The sequence below is a fragment of the Pteropus alecto genome, unplaced genomic scaffold, assembly GCF_000325575.1.
Source record: "Pteropus alecto unplaced genomic scaffold, ASM32557v1 scaffold72, whole genome shotgun sequence".
NCBI lineage: Eukaryota > Metazoa > Chordata > Mammalia > Chiroptera > Pteropodidae > Pteropus > Pteropus alecto.
This window is the reverse complement of record NW_006436811.1, coordinates 9,939,122-9,963,359: the sequence shown is the minus strand read 5'-3', so window position 1 is coordinate 9,963,359 and position 24,238 is coordinate 9,939,122. Positions and strand designations below refer to the sequence as shown.

Sequence of the window (24,238 nt, the reverse complement as noted above, 5' to 3'; positions counted from 1 at the left end):
AAACACCCGTATAGAATTTGTAAAATGACATTTGGTCTACACTGTCATTTTTCATTACATTTTGTTTTGATATTCTCCTGGAATTACTGTTCTAGTTCTTTCTGCATATTTGTGTTTGTATTTATAAATACATAAATACACATCTTAGTGACAGAAGAATGAATTTTGGATTTCTATTCAGAAGTTAAGTATGAAAAAATTATGCATTTTTCCGAATAGGATGAAACGAGGAGGAAGAGACAGTGACTATAATTCATCAGAAGAAGGTACTGCAGAGAAATCCAAGAAATTGAGGACTACAAATGAACAGTCTCAGACTTGTGACTGGGGTAATCTCCTTCAGGACATTATCCTCCACATATTTAAGTATCTGCCTCTTCTCGATCGGGCTCATGCTTCACAAGTTTGCCGAAACTGGAATCAGGTATTTCATATGCCTGATTTATGGAGATGTTTTGAATTTGAACTGAATCAACCAGCTACATCTTATTTGAAAGCTACACATCCAGAGCTGATCAAACAGATTATTAAAAGACATTCGAACCATCTACAGTATGTCAGCTTCAAGGTAATACTTTAAATCCTTTTAAAATAAAATGTATTTAGTGGCTTTTATATCCTAAATCAATACATCTTTTCATGTATTTGAAATGTTGCCTTTTTGGGGAAAGTGCTTAAAGATTTAGAATTATCTTGTACCTCTAAAGCTGTCACAAATAATTATATTTGAGCTCAATTACTCCATTTTATTATAATTATTAAAGTCTTCAAGGAGTAGGAGCAGTAAGCACAAATCTTTGACCAAAGCTGTCAGTCACATTGAATTATTGCAAACAATTTGAGGAAAAAGAAATATAAAAAATTTTTAATATGGAGATTATAATTGACTAAAATTTGTTATTTCTATTTGATGGAGACTGAGTTTGCTTATTAATTGTAAAAGGTTTAGATAAATATATTTTAGGGAGAGAAAAACATAGATGGAAGAATGCCAAAGAGAACTGTTCCTTTCTTTTCATTGCTGGAAGGAGCATATTGGAAATTATTCAGTGACGAAATAAATGAAGTGGCTTTTTGAGATGTCCAGAATAGTTTAAGGAATCGCAGTGGTTTGTATGAGTACAGAGGCTTGTAGTGTTTTGTTTGGGGGATGACTAATGGAATATGGGTACGTTTATTAAATTCTTAACACCCTTGATAATTGTTGGAAAGTAATGCATGAATACTGATATGCTTATATCTAGCACTTGTTATACAGGTCAGATTAAATCTAGATAAAGCAATGATTTTTAACCCAGAGTTCCTTACGAAAACTAAAGTCTTCACTAAAATGTCATTCCTTCTTAGATGGAGATTACCTGCTTATTCACCCAGATATATCAGGAGGAGAGACCTGGTGATGGGAATGATTAGGCCTCCTTCCCAGAAAAATGCGTAAAGATATTTAGGCCACTCGGAGTAGGATTGCTAGGTTTAGTAAATAAAAATAGAGGCTGCCTAGTTAAATTTGATTTCAGTTAATAAACAAATAATTTAGTATAAATATGTCCTATGCATTATTTGGGACATACTTAATACTTATTTAATTAGATGTCCTGTATGTTATCTGACAGCCCTAACGAGGAGCAAAGGTGTGGAAATGGTAGGAGACTCAAACAAAAATTCAGGAACTCTTCATATGTTGTTTCTCCCCTTCCTCTCCGTGACGAAACCTGAACAGCCTTCCCTTTGTTTTGTCATCTTTGAGTTGTCTTAAGTGTTCTAACGGTAAATCCTATAAAAAGATGAGTATAATATGTTAATCTCATAGGCCTAAAGACGAGTTCTATCCAGTGTCTTGGTGGGCCAATGTTAATCTTTTATAGCCCTATGACAAAATTCAGCTATGTCCAACTTGTCTAACCGTCATAAAACCATTTGTCTTATATGTAGGCGTTTTTATTATTTTGTTTCTTTTGCTGAAGAAATAATTTATTTACAAAAAGAACCACATCACAGGATTCTTTTGAGCTCTCCTGATAATATTTGTATTTAATTTATCACTACGATAGACTAAAGAGGCTTTTAGTCAGTTATTAGTGACGGATAACGATGATTGTCAAACTTTGTGTGCATCAAAACCACCTCGAGCTCTTGTTGAGACAAAGATTGCTGGGTCCCACCAACAGAGTTTCTGATTCACATGGTTTGGGTTGGGCATGCGAGTTAGCGTTTCTAAGAAGTTCCAAGGTCATTTTGATGCTGCTGGTCCAGGGACCACAGTATGAGAACCACTGATGTGGAGAAACTTAGCCAAAGAATAATTTATAAACAGCTCTGAAATTTTAATATAAAGCAGTACATCAGTTTTACAACCAGATCTTCAGGACGTTTTTGGCTTATACATCAATCTGGAAATAAAAGTAGTGATACTACTTTTAATTATTCTAAGATGCCTTTTAGCCCAGAGAACAACTTCCTTTTTGATAAAAGAGCTTCTTATATCCTTCTTATATCCTTGAGTTTTTTGGCCATATTACCCTTCTCCCAGGAAACATCTATGCAGAAGAGTGTGTAAGAGCTGCTACTTCTCATTTGATTCTTGTTTTTATGACTGACTGGTTGGAGGCGCTCATTTTACTTCACATTCATATTTCCATTAATAACATTAATGCTGAAGCTCAGGTTTTGATTCAGTTAAACCTTCTGTTACACATTCTGATGTCTTAAAACATTTGTACCGTAGACACTGTATTCGTATGTATAATTGGCTCCACTACCAAATATATAATTATTTTTCAAAGATAAATCCATGCATTTCATTAGGTTATGTAGTCAGTTTGGAATAAAACTACTTAAAAGCCAAGTCTTTTCATTATATATCTTATAACAAAAGTTAAGTCTTGACAGTTGTCCTAATAATATTCAGGAGTAATAGTGCCGTAAACTAATAACTACATTTCTTGCTTTTGTAAAGTTACGATATGCACAGAGATAAATATATGGATAAAGGATGTTTTCTTTTTAAAGGTGGACAGCAGCAAAGAATCAGCTGAAGCAGCTTGTGATATATTATCGCAGCTTGTGAATTGCTCTTTAAAAACACTTGGACTTATTTCAACTGCTCGGCCAAGTTTTATGGATTTACCAAAGGTATCTTGCTGGTTTTGTTTTCTTAGGTGTTACTGAGAAATCCATCAAAACCCTACCCTTTTCTTATACTGACTGTGGCGTGTAAGTAAAGTAGTATATTTAATGGAACACCAGTTACTATTTAGAATGTTAGACAGTAGGGTTTTTTTTTTTAACCTTTTCTTTTTCTTATCCTTGTGCTCCTTCATGGTTAAGGTTGAAGAGTGAGTTGAATTTGCAGAGACTTCTATAGAAAGTACTAAGAGAGACAGAACTGAGAAGCAAGCTTATTAGAAAAAAAAGAGGTATACAGATGCTTCTTTTTGGATCTTTAGAGCAGACTGGTGAAATTATAATCAAAGAAAAGTAGACCCTTGAACAATATAGGGGTTAGGGGCAAGCAGTCAAAAATCTGCATGTAACTACAGTTGGCCCTTAGCATATGCATCTTCCCAATTGTGGATCAAGTATAGTTGACCCATGAACAGTATGAGTTTGAGCTGCATGGGTCCACTTATACACAGATTTTTCAGTTTTTTTTATTTCAGTTGAAAAAAACTCATGTATAAGTGGACACATGCAGTTCAAACCTGTGTTGTTCACGGGTCAGCTGTACTTTCTTGGCTATTAGCCTGCCCTCATCTCTTTTCACTGATGTAGTGAATTTATGAAGCTAGGTGGAGGATGAGGTGCTATGTAGAGGAATGTGTGGTAGCATGTATTGGCTTCTCTTTCCTTACTTTCCTGGATTCTTTGTCCATTGGTTTGGATTCTTAGTTCTTATTCAGAGTCACATACTTTGACCATGCTTTAATTCCTGTTTCCCTGTAGTGGCTCCTTTAGGTCAGATTCTGTGTCCAAATGATACTTAGTAAATATATAATAAATGGAATGATATTAATTGGTACATTTGTAGAAAAAAAATACATTGAAATAAAATAGGTTTGAAAATATTTAACATTTAAAGTTTTAAATTTGGAATGTTATTAAGATATGATTATTATTTTAGAATAAAATTTTATATGAGTTTCCATATTTCAAATGAGTCATAGCTTTTGAATTGGTTGACTTATTTTAATTTTTAATCATTATGCTAATAGTTACTACTATTTTAATGGTCATTACTGTCACATCAAAAAATAATGTAATTCAGTGTTACAAAATGCCAGAGTAGTAATATGAAGTGTCTGAGAGGTAAGCTTATCCTGGATTCTAGAATTTCTTTTTCCTTAACCAGTGATTGTGTGATTTAGTGATTTAGAGACATATCCTGAGTCTTGAAGTCTTATTTTTCTCCCACAGGTAAAAAGGCTCTTCTTAAATATGGCAGATAGTCAGCTCTTTTTATTTTACCATATTCCCCAAGAACAGAGTGAAGAGGATGCTCCCCTAAAACAATTATGAAATACATCATTGGAGTTCAAATGAACTATATGTGTATTATATGACAGTTCCTTAATTCTCATTTGTAAGAACTGAAACAATGTTTTATTTATTTGTTTGTTTGTTTATTTATTTATTTATTAATTTTTGCTTTTCAGTCTCACTTTATCTCTGCACTGACAGTTGTGTTTGTAAACTCCAAGTCCTTGTCCTCGCTTAAGATTGATGATACCCCAGTAGATGATCCATCCCTCAAAGTACTAGTGGCCAACAATAGTGACACGCTCAAGCTGCTAAAAATGAGCAGCTGTCCTCACGTCTCTCCAGCAGGTATGTTGTATTTTTGCCAGATAACATTTTAGTAAAATGTATCGATGTGTTAATCAAATTAAGAAAAACTATAATCATTACCCTTAAAGGTGGGTTAATATGATTACTTCATTTCTTTTGCATAAAAATATTTTTAATGTCAATACAATAGCATAAATTCTGTAGCATCGACACTTCCAACTTATTTTCTAATCATCTTATTTTGCAATTTGTGTCCAACCTGTGCTAGAAAATGAATAAAAAAATAAAAATATAATATGAGGTCTGCCTGAGGTGCCTTTTAGGTAAAACAGAATTTTCTCTAATTGTAGTTGAACTAACGATAGATTTTAAGTCAGCACAATATCATAATTGCTTTTCTTCTCACTATGGAGAGGGAAAAGCATTGTGCTGAAGTTGTTGCCTTACATTTTGCAAGATAATTTTTGTAAGTTGAATTTTGGGACTAAGGCTCATCAAATGGAGGAATAGCATTATAAAAGCTCTTTATAACTTACCTTGTGTAGATTTTTTTAAATATTCTGTATTATTCAGTTTAAAATCATTTAAATTCCCAATGGTTTGTAGCGTAAGTATAAACCCATTGTTTATATTACTCTCTCATGCTTTACTCCTGACTCATCTCCCACTATTGATTTTCCTCCCATTCTTTTAGCTGCGTTATTTGGGAAACTTGTTTTTCAGTGAGAGTGTTAAATCTTTGAGCTCTTTACAGAACACTTCTTGCCATAACTAAAGCCTGGCTTTCCTCCAAGAAAATGATTCCCTCTTGGAGGTTACTTGCTCATTCTCCTGTCTCCCACGTGAAGGATCTTGGTGATGGGAATGGCTAGGTCTCTTGCAATACAGTCAGCCCTCCACATTCCATGGGTTCAGCATCTATGGATTCAAGCAACCATGGATTGAAAATATTCAGAAAAAATGTTATGTTGTTGCCGACGTGTACTATGTAGTTAGGCCTATGATGGGTATATCTGTACTAAACATGAACAGACTTTTTCTTGTCATTATTCCCTAAACAATGCAGTATAATAACTATTTACATAGCATTTAGATTGTATTGAGTATTATCAGTAGTCTAGAGGAGGTTTAAACTATATGGGAGGATGTGCATGGGTTATAAGCGAATACCATTTCATGTTATATAAGGGACTTGAGCGTCTGTGGATTTTGGTATCTGTGTAGGGCTGGCGCGCGTGCGTGCGTGTGTGTGTGTCCTGGAACCAGTCCCCCAGAGATACCAAGAGATGACTGTATTTTCCTAGCTGTTTTTGCCACTTCTAGATTATCACTAATGATGATAATCTAAATGAAGAAGAATGGGTTTTGGCAGTTACTTCTGTATGTAACCTTGGTCATCTTTTACTATCTACTGTATAGGTTTGCTATGAGAGTAAGGTTCATACTTTATAGCTTCATAATGTACAAGGTCCTTTGTACCCTGACCTCTACCTCTTTAACTATATTCGCTACTCATGTGCAGCTCTTACTTGAGCCCTATGTAACTACAGTTCTCTGTACTTTGTGTGTTGTCAGTACGTTGTATCTTGTGGATTACCTCTTTCTGTTTCCACTTCATCTAGATAACTCCAGCTTTCAAAATTCAGCTCAGATGTTGCAGTTTTATTCCTGTTTCCTCTTCCTCTCTGGTTTGGATACCCTACCTATTGTTTCCATAGTACTGTGAACATAACTTGTAGCACTCACCACACTGAACTGTATGAGAGCCTTGCATCTCTGGTTACTCTGTGAGACTGAACTCATTATTCTCTTTATCCTAGTACAGCCCATGTTCATTTGTTTTTTATTAAATGTACGTGTCAGTTCCGATAGTATACTATAAGCTTGCTTGATCTGACCTAATAACTTTTGGATTAGTTGTCGAGGAAGGGAAAGGAAGAGAAAGAGCATTTTTATGAGACTTCTTAATTTAAGAGTATAATTATAGAGGACTTCAATTTAAAATGAACATATTTGCCTCTTTTCTTTCTATCTATATTTTGCACATTTGGACATTTTTCTCTAAGTTGAAATTAAGGGCTATTTTCTACATTGAACATCTTATCAAACTTTTTCTGCATTTCATATCCTTATCATTGTTACTGGATCTCTAGGCACCATTTGACACTCGTGTCTATTGCCTCTTTGATATCATACTCTTGATTTTTTTCTTTCCTCTCTGATTTTTCCTACTGTCTAATCTGCTGGTTTTTCTTTTCGTTACTTAAATTTCGATGCTTCACCGTGTTCTGTATTGGGTCCTTTTTTATTTTTTTATGGGCTATGTCATCATCTATGGCTTCAGTTTACATTCTGTATATTAATACCTCCAACTTTTGATGTCTCTGAGACTCCAGAGCTGTGTATTGAGCTACCAAAGGCCCAGTGCCTCTAGAATGTCACACTGGTACTTCAAACTAATGAACTTCCTTTCCCCCTTTCCAAATCTCTTGCCTTTTACTAATTTAGTGAATGGCATCATCCATCTGGTTGTCAGGGACCTGATAGACATCTTTGTTCTATGTTTCTGTAGTCAGAGAGGTCTAGTGACTGTGTCACTGAAATATGCCTCAAATTTCTATGGTACCATAGAATAAATATGTGTGTTGTCATCTCTAACCCCTCTCCCCCACCACCTCATTAATATGCTGAAGCCCTAATCCCCAGTGGGTTGGTATTTGGAGGTGTGTTAGGAGGTAATTAGGTCCCGAGAGTGGGGCCTTCATAAATGGGATTAGTGCCCTTATAAGAAGGGACAGGAGAGATGATTTCTCTTTCTACCATGTGAAGACACAGCGAGAAGGTAGCCATCTACAAATGATGAAGAGATCTGGCCTCACCCAAACCTGACCATGCTGTCACCCTGATTTTGGACTTCCAGCCTTCAGAACTATAAAAAGTAACCGTTTATTGTTCAAGCCCCCCAGTATATGGTATTCTGTTAAGTAGCCCAAACTGACTAAGACACAGTATCTTTCTTCATCTCCTTTCTTACTGCTCTAGTCCAGGCCCCTACAATCTGTGCTATAACCTCTTAATTGATTTTCTAACTTGCAGCCTGGCTCTTCTCTAATCTGATTTCTGTGCTACAGCCAGATCTTTCTAAAATATAAATCTGATTTTTTTCCCTCCATTTTCCTTCAAAACTTCTCACTATGCTTTAGACAAGATTCATACTCCTTACTGAGGCTGACAAGGTCCTGTATGATCTGGTCCTTGCTTATCTATCGGGCTTCATTTTTTAAGATGTTCTCTTACTTGGGTACTGTGTGTTGAGGTCCCGTCAGTTCTTCGAATGCTTGCATTTTCTTCCATGTCTGGATGTTCATATGGGAAATAACATTCACTTTCCTTCTCCACTCACCTTTTGCCCTGCTTGATCCTTCTAATTCTGTAGGTCTCATTGTGTTAGTTCAGAAAATTTTCCCTGATTCCCCTGTGACTCCTACAGCATTCTCGTTTAATTATCTGCTGTCTTTTCTTAGGATGTTTTGTTCCTGTTGTATTTTTCCATCCTAGCACCAGTACTTGACAAATAAGACATTCATTATCAGCTGAACTAATGAACATTAGTTACTTAGTATTCTATCTTGCTGGTAAGCCAACATTTGCCTTATCTTTTAGGATTGGACATTTAACTTGTTTCTACATTTCTGCTGATTATTAAAATGAACCTTTTTGGCACATAGCAATTTATTTCTCTTAGTTTCTTCCTAAAGACAAATTATTAAGAAGTTGAAGAACTAGGTCAAAGGGTCTGGATCCTTTTTAAGCTTCTTGCTGTGTTTTTTTTCCAAGTGAGTTGTATGAATTTATAATTCCACCAACAGTGGATTTCTATACCAGTTTCGTAACAGCTTTATTACGATATAATTCATATACAGCTTACAATTTGTTGGCTTTTAGCATATTGACTTAGTGCATCTATTATTAGAATCAATTTTAAAACATTTTTATTATCCCCAGAAGAAGCCACATACTTCTTAGCTGTCACCACCCCCTCCTAACCTTCATCCCAACGAGGCAGCTGCTAATCTGCTTTCTATCTCTATAGATGTGCCTATTCTGGACATTTCATATAAATGGAATCACACTCTCTGTGGTCCTTTGTGACTGGCTTTTTTCACTTATTGTGATTTTCAGGGTTCATCCATATTGTAGCATGTATCAGTATTTCATTTATTTTTATTGTCAAATATGCCTTGTGTGCATATGCCACATTTATTTTTTGATCAGCTGGTGGATATTTGGGTTTTTCCCATCTTTTGACTTATGAATAATGCTATGAGAATTCATATACAAGTTTTTGTATGGACATATGGTTTAATTTCTCTTGGGTATATACCTAGCAGTGGAATTGCTGAATCATAGTACCTGTTTAACTATTTGAGGAACTGCCAGACTTTTCCAAAGCAGCTACACTATTTTACCTTTCTACTAGCAGTGTATGAAGATTCCAGTTTTTCCACATCTTCACCAACACTTGTTATGTCTTTTTGATTATAGCTATCTTAATGGTTGTGAACTGGTATCTCATTGTGGTTTTGTTTTGTCTTTTCATATGCTATTGATCATTTTTATATCTTCTTTGGAGAGATGTGTATTCAGATCCTTTGCCTATGTTTTAATTAGGTAATTTGTCTTTTTATTATTGAGTTGTAACAGTTTAACAGTTTTATCTTTGTCACTATTTTGTGTTAAGTATAAGTAAACACTTATAACTATATGTATTAGTTTTTATTGCTGCATAACAACTACAAATTTAGCAGCTTAAACCAACATCAACTTATTAGCACCATAGTTCTGTTGGTCAGAGCTATAGCTATGGCTCAGCTGGCTTCTCTGCTTAGCCAGAGAAGGTCTGACTCTCTGAGTTCCTTTTCTGCAACCAGCCAAAGCAAAATCGGTTTTGCAAGGTTTCATGCAATTATATTAGGACCACCTGTATAATCTTATTTTAAACCTAACTGTGCCATGTAACATATCAAAATCAAGGGAGTGCTATTAACATTCACAGGTTCCAGGGATTAGGGTGTGGAATCTTGGGGACCACTTTTAGAACTATGGCTGCCACAACCGTTTTAGTAATTATTAAATGATATCTCAAAGTTTCTTTTATTTGCATCTTTGGTTATCATTTCCTATGTGTTCGTTTTCTTTTTCTACCAGGCTTTATGAGATTGCAAAGAACAGAGCTGTGTTTAGGTTACCTTGAGTGATCAGGGTTTTTTTTAAAGTATGTACATACCTTGTGGAGAACAGAAACTTTGCAGTGGCTGAATGGTGAGGCACAGATGTCTTTTACTCCCTCTTTTGGTGACTCTTATACTGGTGATTCATTTTCTCTTTTCACTGATTCTATTGCCTGCATTATCTTCCCACTGCTACAAAGCTTTCGGCTTACTGGTGGTCTCAGCCTTGTCACTTCTTCAGTAGCAGTTAAGTGCATGAACTTGAGTCACTCATCACTAAGTCTTTGTTTGAATTCCAGCTGTGCTGTCTTTAGCTAGCTGCCTCAATTTCAAAATAGAAATACTTTTCTAGATTTTTTTTTATTTGTAGGATAACATATAGTACCTCATATATCATACTTGTATAATAAAAAGTAGAAAATATGATGTGTTTTGTTGTTCCTATCCTTCTTTCTAAACACAAAGAAATAGTTTTAGTGGGTTATTTATCAAGTAGTGTAAAGTGTGTCATCAGGGCAGAGTTCTTAGGCCACTTTGGAGATCAGATATTGTTGACCTTTGGTAAATCATCTGCTGCTTAGGGGTTTGGGGCAGTTTTGAAACATAGTACCCTAAGCATAGGAACCACTTAGGAGGAAACTGCTTTCTGAGTATATTAGAGCTTTAAAAGTCATAATGTATATTTCAATTAATGTGAATTGGGTAGTTATCTTTTGACTTATCTAATGGTATTTTAGTATTTTCCTAGAAATTTGACAAGCTTATTATATACTATTAGCAGTTAAACTCTGCTCATTTGATAGAAATCTTTTTTCAGATGTTTTATTTAGTTATATAAGTCATGTTTTATATGGTTTTACCTTATTTATTTTTGTTAAGATAGGTTTTGAATTTCAAAACATGTCCTTTGGTGGCTTCTGTTGCAACAATCATGTAATTTTTCTTGCTTAACTTATTAGAGCTTGTAATCAGTTTTTTAAAATATATGACACTACATTACTGGGGTAAACCATAGTCATGCTATATTTTAAAATATACATATTAATAATTTATGATTTTTCTGAATTGATATGTGAGCTTCATTTCTTTTTAAGGTATCAGATTTAGAATTAGTCCCATTTTCCTGTAGACAAAATTAGTAATAGATTTTTAAATGTTTGTGACTTAATTTCTACTCCTTCAACCATACAACTAAATTTTAAATTGTATAGCTTTGTGGTAAGGGAAATATGGTGAGATTTTATTGTACTTGTGGTACATGTACTTGGTTAAATTTTTGAACACATGTTAAACTTGTACAGAAATTTGTAAATGGGTCTTTTTTCTTCCAAGGTATCCTTTGTGTGGCTGATCAGTGTCATGGCTTACGTGAACTGGCCCTGAATTACCACTTGTTGAGTGATGAATTGCTGCTTGCTTTATCTTCTGAAAAACACGTTCGATTAGAACATTTGCGCATTGACGTGGTCAGTGAGAATCCTGGACAGACACACTTCCATACTATTCAGAAGAGCAGCTGGGATGCTTTCATCAGACATTCACCCAAAGTGAACTTAGTGATGTATTTTTTTTTATATGAAGAGGAATTTGATCCATTCTTTCGGTATGAAATACCTGCCACCCATCTTTACTTTGGGAGATCAGTAAGCAAAGATGTACTTGGCCGTGTGGGAATGACATGCCCTAGACTAGTCGAACTGGTAGTGTGTGCTAATGGATTACGGCCACTTGATGAAGAGTTAATTCGCATTGCAGAACGTTGCAAAAATTTGTCAGCTATTGGACTAGGGGAATGCGAAGTCTCATGTAGTGCCTTTGTTGAGTTTGTGAAAATGTGTGGTGGCCGCCTGTCTCAATTATCCATTATGGAAGAAGTTTTAATTCCTGACCAAAAGTATAGCTTGGAGCAGATTCATTGGGAAGTGTCCAAGCATCTTGGTAGGGTATGGTTTCCAGACATGATGCCCACGTGGTAAAGACCAAATGATGGAGGCATGATGAATAGCACCTTTAAGCATATTGTATTATAATAAAAGTTTATTTCCTGTAGTTCTATTTTGTGGCACAGAAATTTGATATCTGCATTGAATATATAGGATTGTTTATTGGAAGACCTATGGGCCAGTTTTGGTCAGAAAACTTGATCTGTTTCTTTAGCCTAATAGCAATCAAATTGTAGAAAACTTAAAAAAGTTCAAAACTGAAAGTAATAACCTATTATAAAGATTAACGATCTGAAGGAACAAAACCTATGTAATATCCAAGTGAGTACTAATAGGTTTTCCAAAATGTTATGTTGTCTGTGCATTTTTTAAGAATGTAAACGACATTTTAGGGTCTTCAGTTATACATACACCTGTTATAAGGTGTTTAATATAGCTCAGGAAAGTGAGCATTTTGTGAGAAAAATGTAGGATATTTCATATCTAATGAAAAAGGTTGGTTTAATGTTCTCAGATGTTACAAAGCTATTTAATGAGGTATATAAATATATGAGTAATCAGAACACTTAGAAAACTGATATGTCACACAGTGGTTATTGTAGAAGGATAATAAACAGCCAAGATGAAATCAAAAGAAAATGAATAGAGGGGAGGCAGTGTTTAACTTTGTATAAACTTTTAAATTTGCTCTATAATCTGCTAAACAATATAAATTCTTTTCGGTGACATGTTACTCTGTGGCACTTGAGGCATCATATGTAAAGTAAGGAATGCTTTACCAGTTCTCCTTGATTTTGTTTCTTTAAGCTAGTTTTGAAATATTATTCAATAATTGAGATGAAAAGCTTATCTATTTAAAAAAGACAAATTGAAATAATTAAAGGTAGAACTTTAAAATATTTAAAAATTGTTTCCATGAAAGAATATTCGTCTCCAGTGAATTTTAATGATGGTTCATTTTTCCATTTTGGAATTAATGTAGTTATGTGAGAAGGATTTTCAAAAATCATAAAAGCACCAATGTACAGTTCAGCATAAGCAGTAAATTTTTTAAAAGGATATATTTAAGTTCATAATCACATTTTTTAGTAAATATTGCTCGGATTGAAAAATTTTACTAGAAAATGTCTGCAGTTTTGTGATTGTTAATTTGGTTAAACCAATATTTTATATTAAATTAGGTAGCATTTTTATTACTTTCATATGAAAAAGGGTAATCCATACATTGTAGAATCTGTAAAAATATTAAGTTTGGGCTACATTTAGTTTTTTTAGATACTATATAAACTTTGATTCTGAGCACTAGTGCTAGTCAGTATTACCCTCCTAAGGGAAATTCAAAGTGATTTACCCCCAATGGAATATGTTAATGCTTCAAACTTTTATAAAGCATTTTAGTAGTTATGGAAGCTTATAGATCTAATCTATTTTTAAAACAGCTTCCTTTCCTAAAAATAAAGGTGACTTTCTACATAATTTATGCTTTTTAAAATTGATGGTATTCTGGCCATCAGTTTTAAGAATGAGAAGAAAAAAGGATGATCCAGATTTGTAAGTTATTATACTATTCCCCCCTTCTTAACTATAGTAAAAAGCTTTGATTGTACAAGAAATTCCTGTGTTAGTGAATGAAGCTTTTTTCCCTTGAACAATTTTGGAAAATGGATTTGACAGTGCATAATCAGTTCTACTAACCAAAGCTTTATTTGGAAATTTACATTTTGTACAAATGGAATTATATAATGCTTAAAATACTTTGTCACTTTATAAGCAAAATGTATAGCACTTAATTTGTTTATACTGTAACCCATGTGTTAAATGCTTTTATCAATTTAAGAATAAAGATAGTTACTAAAGCTGGTGTAGTAGTATAATTTTTTAAAAGTACTCCAATATATGTACTTGATTTTAAAACAAGTTAAACTTACAAATCTGTGGTTTTAGTTTCAAATCTATATTTGATGGATATGTTTAACATTAAACAACGTTTATATTAGAATGGCTTTTTTGAAGATTAGGCAAATGGAACCTATTCTTGAAATAAGCTCTCGTGCCTAAAGTGATAGGAAATTAAAAACTGACTCAAATGTAAATGTATTCTTCAAATTTTACAAAGAAAATGGTTGTTAAAAAGAAAGAATAGGTTCTTTTTACATTTAAAATAAGAATTTATAAAACAGATTACTTAGAAATAGCATTCTTAGGGTCTTTGAACCTAGCTAGCCTTTTGAGAGACAAATGTCTTTATGTAAATCCATACAATCAGAATAGGTTTTAAACTATTGGAATTATTTTCATCACCTGCCTTAACAGCTTCCATAAAATAACCAGTTTACCTTGGTAATCTGGGCTTTTAAATATTATCAGAAAAAACTGGCATGATCTAAGATTAAATCAATTTACTGCATTCAGACAATTTATAGAAAAGCTTAGGATAGAAGGGAAAGGTTGGTGTGAAGAAGGCTCAGTCTTGAACTAAGTCTTTTAAGAAGATGTAATTTTCCACCCCATACCTGGGAACAATCTGGTGGGACTGGTTTTAATGTTACCATGCAGCCAGAAAGATTTTACCTGTTTGCTGATGCCCAACTTTCCTTTGAAAGACATATATGATATATAAAAAAGACACAAAGCCTTTTTCCTTAGAATCATTAGTCTAATAAAATATAAGGTTAATATCCTCGTTTTAAATTGGGGAGAGACAATTGTAGAAAGTTTGAGGAGCAGAAAGCTACTTGGACAATAAAGGGCAAATATAGGGAAGATGCTACAAACTTTGGCCATTTGCCTTTGGCTGTGAAAAGGTAAAAGCATGTGTGTGGCTTTGGAACATTGCTCTGTGTATAACATGCCAACAATTTCTTTTAAAGAAGTCAGCATCTTAAAGGAACTGCAGTCCCAGAGAATTTATTAAGTGCTACCAAAGCAGATTATAAAATGGGATGAAACATTCTAATATTTTTTTGACTTCCAAGAAGCCAGTTCTGATTGAGAGTTCCAAATATTTAAAGTTTTTTCACCTTTTGATTGTATTCTTGTACCTACAAAAATATATGTGATAATACTTTGTGGGTATACTTACCTGATACTAAGCCAGAATTAATGAGGATATATTTATTGTAAAGCCCTAATAAATTTCAAACCAATAACATGGTTTCTCTTAGAAGTAATTTTATACATTTATAACTTAACAGAAAAATAGAAATCACATTTAAGTTACACAGTAATTCAAAGGTCTACAAAATTTAATTGGCACATCCTGCCTGACCATGTTTTGGTTTCCCAGCTCCCATTTCGAAAGCATATTCTTGAATCATCTAAGTAGAGTTGACAAGTTTAATAAGTTCTTAAGAGTACTCATATGAACACTGTGCTCTTGGTGGTATAGTCAACTGAGTCTACATGTTACTTTCACAAGATTTCTTAATAGTCGTAGGAACAATGAAAAATCTTAAATGCTTTTTTTAACGTTAACTATTTAGAATCTTGCTTTAAAATTCAAGTTCCATATACAGATGTCCTCATTTGTCTTTGCTTTGGAACCAAGTTCTGTGATTTACAGTTAACATAAACTTGGCACAAGTTTTTGCTTGTTACCCTAATGCAGTTCTGTAAATCCAAAATATTGTTTTCCCAGAGCAATTTTCCTAATCCTGTAGAAGTTGGCATTGCCCAGTTTTAGCCCCTAGATGGCGATACTGCAAAGATCCAAGTTCTCCCTATGTACTTCAGCAAAACCACCTCTGTAGTAGGCACTAATAGTGCAGTTTCTCAAGCTATCTGGAATAAAGGACTGGGTTTTTATTTTCAGACTGTTGTAGTGCCCATATTTTTTCAAAAGACAATAAATGAATTCCTACACAAATGAATTTTAAAAAGACATACAAAATACAAACCCCAATTTTTTTATTAGATTCAACAAAATTATTCTAAGTTGCTTTAAAAGTTTCTAGACGCTTCCTATCATCTCCTACAGACCAGTAACGTGTTAGTAACATACAATGCAGGCACTGGTCTGAAGACCACACTGAGTGGCGCTGAAAAAATTCCTTGAGAGTGCATCCCATCTGGTCAGTAGAACCTTGTTCAAACGTGGCTTCATTACCACTAGCTGGGTAGCTGTGGAAAGGTAACTTTCTAAGCCCCAATTTACTCATTTAGATCAGGTAAATAATACCTATGCTTAGGCTTTTTATGAGAATTCAATGTTCATGTACTAACCTCTCAGGGAGCACTCAAATGTTAGTAGAAACTAATATAATTGGTTTTTTCTCTCTGGTTTCTGCTTAGTCATCTTACTGGTGTTCCCGCCCCCCTCTCCCCACCATGAATAGAGACAATGTATTCATGGATTCAGTTGATTATCAAACTCTTAAAAGGAACTTGAACCTTGTTTGATGGCCCTAGTGAAAGCACAGCTACTTGGGGATCTTTGACAAAATCCTGTCCTCTCTCTGGGAAGTTTACCCTCTTTCACTGAGCTGGCAGCTTTAGTAGGTGTAGGGAGGACTACAAGAAGCAGTGAAGGAATCAATGGGTACCTCAGCACCCAGACAAGTCTGCAGTCAGATACTACCATGCCCCACATGTTTGAAGAATTGCAGAAACACTGTGCTGCCAGCTCCAAGTTGAGGTTATTACAAAACCCAGGAAAGGCTGGCACGTAAACTTCACTAGGCAAGATCAAAGATGTTATAGCTACCATTTATTGTGACCTTACTATGCCAAACGTACATGGCTTCAATCGTTAACAATCCTGACAAATGAATCATTTTAGAGATAAGGAAACCAAGGTTCAGAGATGTTAAGATGTTTAATCACTCAATGCCAGTTACTGGTTGGTTATAAAATGCTAGCCAAAAACTTGTGTTCTTTATCACTGTATTTACTACATCTGGAAGCACAACTACTCTGGCTATGGTGTCCAAAGTAGTCTTTAAGTGACTACTAGTGAATGGAACAAAATCAAATTAATAGTCGTTTTGAAAGTTGCAAGAGCTGTAAAGTCTAAACTATCAAAAAGTACCTAAATGAAAAAGCATAACTACCATACCAGAGAAAAGTGACTCCCACCATGAAAATGTCACTGAAGGTAATTTTTAAATCTTGGCACACCATATCCACAATTTTAAAAAGTTGGGTCCAAAAAGCCTATATATCTGATAAAACTATCCATATCGACGAAGGCTTGAAGATTGAAATAAAGATCATGTAATATGCTCATTTTGGTCAACATTATAAGAGTTTCAGCTTCTTTCCCAAAAAATTCCTGAGATAATATGCAGCAATTCCATCCATGTGCATTTTACCTTTCTGCCCCGAAGAGGAAAGGCTTAAGAAACAAATGTAAAACCACTCCCTTAAAAAACTGATGTGCTGGTGGTAAGAGAGGGGAAAAAAAGCAAAAGAATTAAGGTTTTATAAACCAGAGAGTGTTTTGTTTCTGTTAGGTAAAGGGATTTCTTCATATGTTATTTTAATAAAAGGGAATTTCATAGGTAAAAACCAATATTCAAAATTATAAAACAAATAGAACTGTCTGTGTATAATCGTTGCATCAAAAATCTGCAAGAGACTCAACAGAAATTCTTTAGTTGACAAATGTGGTTTGAAGGGGTAATAAAATCTTCTTATGGCTAAAGCAAGAGTCTTGTTTTCTGCCGGCCCAAAAATAGATGTTTCATTTCCCAAATAAGTAGGTTCTCCACTGTAAAGAAATATTCTTGTGTAGTTGGTTTCTATCTTCTTGAACTCTGCTCCAAGTTCAGCCAACTTCGTATATGTCCTTAATACAAATTTGGAACAGTCATAGGATTCAAACCATGTCTCCGCCCCTTTTTCTGGGCTGGCTTGGACGGTCCATGTCTCATAATAAATCCCTGTTTCATTGTCCTGTTTTACCCACTTTGCCATTTCGTTAAACGTGTTTCCTAGTCAAAAAAAAAAAAAAAAATGACGTGAACATCAAAGCTAATCATGTTAGTTTTAAGTAAAATGTTTTAGCCAGATTAAGGCCATGAATGTACATGAATAAAAAATAGTTTTTGAATTTCCAAATCTGCATCTTGCAATAGTAATCTAAGCTCAGCCAACTTTTATTCCACTTTTCAAGGCACAAGGTATTTCTGAATTGTAAATATTAGATGTGATAGAGAAGTCTTATATATGAATTCTATAATCATTTAAGCCAGTCAAAAGCAAAATTATACACATGTAGAAGCCCTCTTTCTCTACCCTACTCAATGAATTGGATTCAGAAGCAAAAGAGAAAAGGAGAGCAAGGAAAAACTGGAAGATGAAAGAGTGAACGGGGCAAAGAATATAAGAAGAATTGAGGGTGACATGCAGAGCTGCTCTGTTGGAAAGCATGGTATGCACACAGCATGCATGGCTGCCTGAGGAACGGCTACTCTGGAAGGCTGGTCTACTAATGCGATAAGAGAAAGCACTGTACCACATCCACCTTGAATATTTGGTATTTTCCTCTTCTCCCTGTACTTGCAGCTGTTGGGATTCTGCTTACAACTTTTCTACCCACCACACAAATTCTTCCAATGAATACACTAAAATGGGAAATGTGTTTTGGCCAAGTACATGGACTATATAGACTCCTGGATGGCTAACATTCTCTCCTACCACCCTGTACCAGAGCAGAGGAATCTCTCTAAATGTTAACAAAACACTGTCCTTTGCATGGTTACAACCTCATCTGGGCATTTATAATGCCTAAAAGGTCTCGGCCCCAACGTTTTGTCACTGTGTGTGAAACTTTTAGGTTACTCCAATTTGAGTCCATGAAATCAACACTTTATGTCCTTGAACATGAATAGAATGGCTGCCTTTATTGATTTTATGGAATTAAAATTGTGGAATAATAAAACTTGTTTCGTTAGAACTGGCGATACTGTTCTTAGTGTTCTTCAACTCAAAAAAGCCAGTGCTGTAATTGGCCTAGAATGAAAGAAAGTGTAGCTATTTATTACACCAAGCATTGATAAAAGAAAGGGACTTTCATATTGCTGGAATGGTTTGGGACACATCAATTAGAAGAAAACACAGTATATAGTTAAAGATTAGGAAAGGGCACAATATATAGTTAAAAGAGCCCCAGATTACATATAAGAGACACCAGTTATATCCCTGGTTCTACATCCAGCTCTCTGTGACCTTGAGAGACAGGTAAGTCATGCTACCTGGCTGAACCTCAATTCTTTATATGTAAAATGAAGAGTATCCTAGCTTTCCCCCAAACATACTCCAAAATGCTTTGTGAAGAGCTATACAAGTGGAAAGCATGATAATTTCTTCAAGTCCTGTGGTTCAGTAATAATTCTTACAACAGTACTTCCATTACATTTCCATTTTTTGGAGAACAATGGTTTACAGTGTAGAGCTCTGTAAATGATATGGCCAAGCTCTCTACCTATAAAAGCCTCATCCCCATCCTACACACAAGGCAATGAGTCAATGAGGTAAAATATGACCAAAGTCACATAACCAGTTTCTGATAAAGGTTCTGCTGAACTCCTTTATCAGTAACTAAATGCAACACATGCAGCAAAATTCCAACTGTTTCAGCAACTTTCATACACATCTAAAAGAAAAGAAAACCTCAGAGATAAAATATTTAAGTTCTGAAGAGGCCTCAAATGCATAAGATCATATATGTTTGGGGAGGCAAGTCAGCCAAGTGGTTAAAAAATGGTCTATTGACTGACAAGTTCCCTAGTTGTGGAACTTTTACCTCTTTGTGCCTCAGTTTACCCATCTGTAAAATGGGAAAAGTACTTCTGGAACTACTGTACTTCTGGAACAAAAATGACCCCTATAAAGCAGAACATTACTGAAACGCCTCAATGAAAATAATTTCTGTCATTTAGATATTTATGCGATGATCAAATACTGCCATATTTTTTTTAAACTTACCTGATATGGTTGCTACATGAACTAACGTCCCATTTTCCTTCCAGTGACTATCATCAATTCCTTCAAAGAAGCAGGCAGCTCCTTGATTACACCAGAAAGGGGCATTCATTTCAGGTCGAAGGTGGGGAAATGTGCAGTTTCCAAGCTGGAAAAGCTCATACCATTCCATTGTGTAGTTCTTGCCAGTTAAAGTACTCCTGAATCCAATGGCATCATGCATAATTTTCTGTGTAAAGATCATACATGTATAAAAGTATTTGTGAAGCAAACACTGTTCCGAGAACAAGATGGGAGAAAATGTGATGTGTCACAACTGCGTATCAAGTAGAACAGCTGCTCAGCTGTTCCTTCTTCCGTGTTGCTATTCTTGCTTCCGCTCTGAGGCCCCTCAACTTCTGGGCCCTCATCAGCTGTCCTTTGCATGGTTACAACCTCATCTGGGCATTTATAATGCCTAAAAGGGCTTGGCCCCAATGTTTTGTCACTGTGTGTGAAACAACTGCAGTTGGCCACTGCAGCTCATCTCAGATAGGAAGGATGTATGCTATGTAGACACATTCATAATCTCCTTATAGCTTATATTAGTATGAGAAGCCTCCATGCCACAGTCTCAAGAAGGAAGTCTATGTACATTACAGGTGATGAGAGACTCAAATGGTGAGCTAACCTGGGAAAAGTGCATATAACAGACAGGGCCTGGAAATGAAGTGTCTCCTGTCTTCCCTGTCCCTTTCTCGGGCCTCCTCCCTTCTTACTTTCCAGGAGCTGGGTACAGGAGTTGGGTTTGGATTCAGAATATTAAAAAGGATGAGAGCAACTGTATCTGTTATTGTCAGGATCACAAAACCTGATTTTTTTTGACTAATTTTAAATTGCGATTATTCCTTCGAATCCACTTAATAATGACATCATTTAATTAACTAAAGTTATACGATCATGACACATCCTTACCAAGTGTCCCAGGAGATCTCCATATTTAAATTCCCATACTGGGGCTTGTAACCGAAAGACTTCAATAACGTCATTAGCTTTGATAACTGGGATAGGCGAGCCAGTTGGACAGAAAGTGTATTTAGCTTGACAATAAGGATCTGGTGACGGACGGAAGGAAAAGCGTCTAATAAAGAAAAATAAACCATCAACTTAGATTCTAAGGAATTTGGTTCTTCTGGCACATTTTAGAATCCAGATTTTAATTTCACTGTCAATAACATTGTTAGAGAAAACAAAGCTTAGCCTATAGTGTATAAATATACATTTTATTTGTTTTCCTGTGAACACATTCCAATGATGTCTTTGTAGCCAATGATACATTAAAAGCACTTTGATAAATGCACGCTTACCTGTTTCCTGCTCTCACTGTGGGAATTTTGGAGACGGGGACCATATCTTAAAATGTGTATAGCTCCAGATCTTATTTAGTAGACGAATATTTACTGAATAAAGGAATATTTTTCAAATGATATTTAACTTCCCAAACAATCTATACACTAAGATTATTGTTCAAAGGTAATTATGATTAAGTAGAACATATTTTCTATTTTAAGAATTAGCCAACATTCCTTAAACCAATATTTACTAGGATATGCTATGTGTAGGATACTATAGGAAGAAGGGAAACAAAAATTATATTACTGTTCCTTTCCTCAAGAAGCTTTGGGTGGGGGCTGGGAAAACATTAAACAATGAAGCACTGTGTGGTAAGTGCTAAACCAAAGAAACATATAAAGTCCTTTGCGCACAAAAGAGAGAGAAATAATTTTTACCTGTGTGGATGGGTGGGGGTGAGGAGGGCAAAGAGAGATGAAGACCCGGTCTAGGTTTTTAAAATACTTTTGAAGGGTAGGAAAGAAAAAGAGAGTAAACACTTTTATAAGACAAGCACAGCACGCGGAAGTCTCAGCTAAATAAGACTGGAATTCAGGCTTCAAGGCAGGAGCGGTGAGAAGAAAGGAAGGCAGGGACTGTCATTCTGCATTAATAGAGAGTGAACCACACCCTTTGAAGTCCTACTACTGGGAGGGTTAAGCCCAGGAGTGAACTTACAGGATTTTAAGTAGCAGATCTGACATGACTGAATTTGCTCTAAAATAAACTTTATTTTATGAATTAGAACATGGTAGGGAGAGGGGCCAAATTAAAGCTGAGAGGTCAGTTAGGTTACTATGATAATGAAACAAAAGCGGCAGCAGAAAGCCATGGCTATAGGACTATAGTTGAATTCAACTCAACAGACACTGGTCACCTTCCATATTTGACACTGGGAGAGAAAGATGAAAGAAGCTACCTCTATCTGTCCTCTTAGAACCCTAGATCTCTAAGGTTCTAGCCAGATGTACTGGTTTAGAATCCTAACACATCAACAAAAATTTATATTTTAAAAAGTTACCAAAATCTTGATGTTAGCCAAAAACATCAACAACCTTCCTGAAAGTTTACGCGATTCGGGTATACTTACCTGTTTGATAGGTGCTTACCTGGTTTTAAAAAAATACATAATTACATATAGGTCTCACCTGCCCACAGCAAAATCTACTTTAGGTCAAAGGCAATTTCAAAAGCATAGTTTATCCAGCAATCCCTCTACTGGGTATTTACCCCCAAAGACTTGAAAACCTATATCCGAAAAGATATTTGCATACTGATGTTCACAGCAGCATTATTCGCAGTGACCAGGACATGGAAGCAATCGAAGTGTCCTACAATAAATGATTGAATAAAGAAGATGTGGTACATATATACAATGGAATATTACTCAGCCACAAGAAAAAAGTGTCCTACGATAGATGATTGGATAAAGAAGCTGTGGTACATATATACAATGGAATATTACTCAGCCATAAGAAGAGATGAAATACTGCCATTGCGACAACATGGATGGACCTCGAGATAATCATGCTAAGCGAAATAAGAAAAAGTTGAAAATCACATGATATCACCTACATGTGGGAAATAAACCTAAAAGCTATAAATGAACAGGACAAAGAGAGACAGTGGACATGGACAATAAATAGTGGTTACCAGAGGGGAGCAGGGAGGAGGAGGAAAGAGATAGTATGAATAAAGCAAGGGGTGGGTGTCAAATATGAAGTGATGGAAAGAAATCTATGGGAGGTGAACACACAGTGTAAACATAAATATGCATTACTGTTAAAGTGTACAGCTGAAACTTACTGGATTTCGTTAACCAATGTCACCATAAAAATTAATTTTTTTAAAAGCATAGTTTAAGTGTGAACTTAACAAAGATAAATTTTATTTTGAGGGGATTAGATGGAGGCATATACTTAATTCTTGAAACTTAAACATAAGAAGTCAGTCAATAACTTGCTCTTAAGTGGTTTTGGATTTACAATCTCTTCCTTGTTTTATTGAATATTTAATTTTTACTTCTTATGAACATTTTACTAACATTTTCCAGAAAACCAGTTTCAACCTCAAACTTCTCTTTTCATGTGTACCAAGCAAAACAAGTGGTACAAACCATTCAATGAGCAGAATACACTAATATCCAGGTTTGACAACAGCTGGCATTTACTACATTTAATCCTCCCAACAAACCTAAGGCAAGTGCTACTACTATTTCTACTTTGTCTCAGGACACGGGGGCTCAGAGATGCAAGTAACTTACTTGCCTAAGATCACACAGCTAGTCACGGTGGAGCCTGATGTGATCCGTAGTAGTCGGAATCCAGAACTCGCTCCCGACCACGGGATTATTTGAACTCATTACTTTGTCATCCAAAATAGCTGTGCGTTTTCAAAAGCTGCTGGCCTTTCCCTTGCCTGACGTAGACACCGTGTTTTCTGTTTAGCCATGTGACAGTGACAGGCGGTGTAAACATTTTTCTAGGTCAAAAGCGAGAATCAGCTTTATAGGTTTACAGCCTCTGCACCCAAATTCTGACCACTGTCCTACCTCCAGGATAAAGACTGGACAAACGAGGTCACCAACCTTCCCGGTTTCCCCGGGATCGAGGGAGCAGGAGATTACAGGGACACGCGACTTTTAGTGCCCCAAACGGGAAGTCCCGGCGAACCAAGGCGAGTTCGTCATTCTGTAAATTCTGCCAGAGGTTACGCTAATGACGGTGCAGGACACACCAAATGTGAAATTCAAAGTCTCCCTACACTACTCAATGAGTCTAAAAGTCAGCGATAAAACGTTACTCCCTTTTCCTTCCATAATTCAGGCCAGCGATGAGCCTAAGTCGCCTCGTCACTGGCTCAAGAGGGAAAAGCGTTCAGGGAGGCGCAACAAGCGGCCACTCCCAAGCTCTCAACTTCGTTCTACGATTTGCTCAGTGTCGCGAGGGGCCGGCCGCGTGACCGGAAAAACAAGGCCCGCGCGCG

General features: G+C 35.6%; 2 protein-coding genes across 3 annotated transcripts in view; one reads left to right on the top strand and one right to left on the bottom strand.

The window, feature by feature from the left end:
* FBXL3 (F-box and leucine rich repeat protein 3) overlaps positions 1 to 13,815 on the top strand; it is a 17,708-nt gene extending 3,893 nt beyond the window's left edge. For both annotated transcript variants that reach the window (XM_006913799.3, XM_025048184.1), the window contains exons 2-5: positions 220 to 568; positions 3,010 to 3,132; positions 4,653 to 4,824; positions 11,349 to 13,815. In XM_006913799.3, coding sequence (XP_006913861.1) covers positions 221 to 568; positions 3,010 to 3,132; positions 4,653 to 4,824; positions 11,349 to 11,992 — 1,287 coding nt within the window. In that variant the 5' untranslated portion in view covers position 220 and the 3' untranslated portion in view covers positions 11,993 to 13,815. The remainder of the gene's footprint in view (positions 1 to 219; positions 569 to 3,009; positions 3,133 to 4,652; positions 4,825 to 11,348) is intronic.
* A 1,298-nt stretch (positions 13,816 to 15,113) lies between these two features.
* CLN5 (CLN5, intracellular trafficking protein) lies at positions 15,114 to 21,272 on the bottom strand. The gene is made up of 4 exons (XM_025048188.1): positions 21,229 to 21,272; positions 20,837 to 21,002; positions 19,886 to 20,111; positions 15,114 to 17,889 (listed from the first exon to the last, which is right to left on the bottom strand). The coding sequence occupies exons 1-4, from the start codon at positions 21,270 to 21,272 to the stop codon at positions 17,378 to 17,380; spliced, it is 948 nt and encodes a 315-aa protein (XP_024903956.1). The 3' UTR covers positions 15,114 to 17,377.
* Positions 21,273 to 24,238: the final 2,966 nt, after the last annotated feature.

Coding starts and splice junctions, on each gene's coding strand:
- CLN5 (XM_025048188.1), bottom strand. CDS start 21,272: ATGGTCCCCGTCTCCAAAATTCCCACAGTGAGAGCAGGAAACAG. Junction 21,003..21,228: donor ACAGTGAGAGCAGGAAACAG/GTAAGCGTGCAT, acceptor TTTCTTTATTAG/ACGCTTTTCCTTCCGTCCGT. Junction 17,890..19,885: donor TCATGTAGCAACCATATCAG/GTAAGTTTAAAA, acceptor TTTTTTGACTAG/GAAACACGTTTAACGAAATG.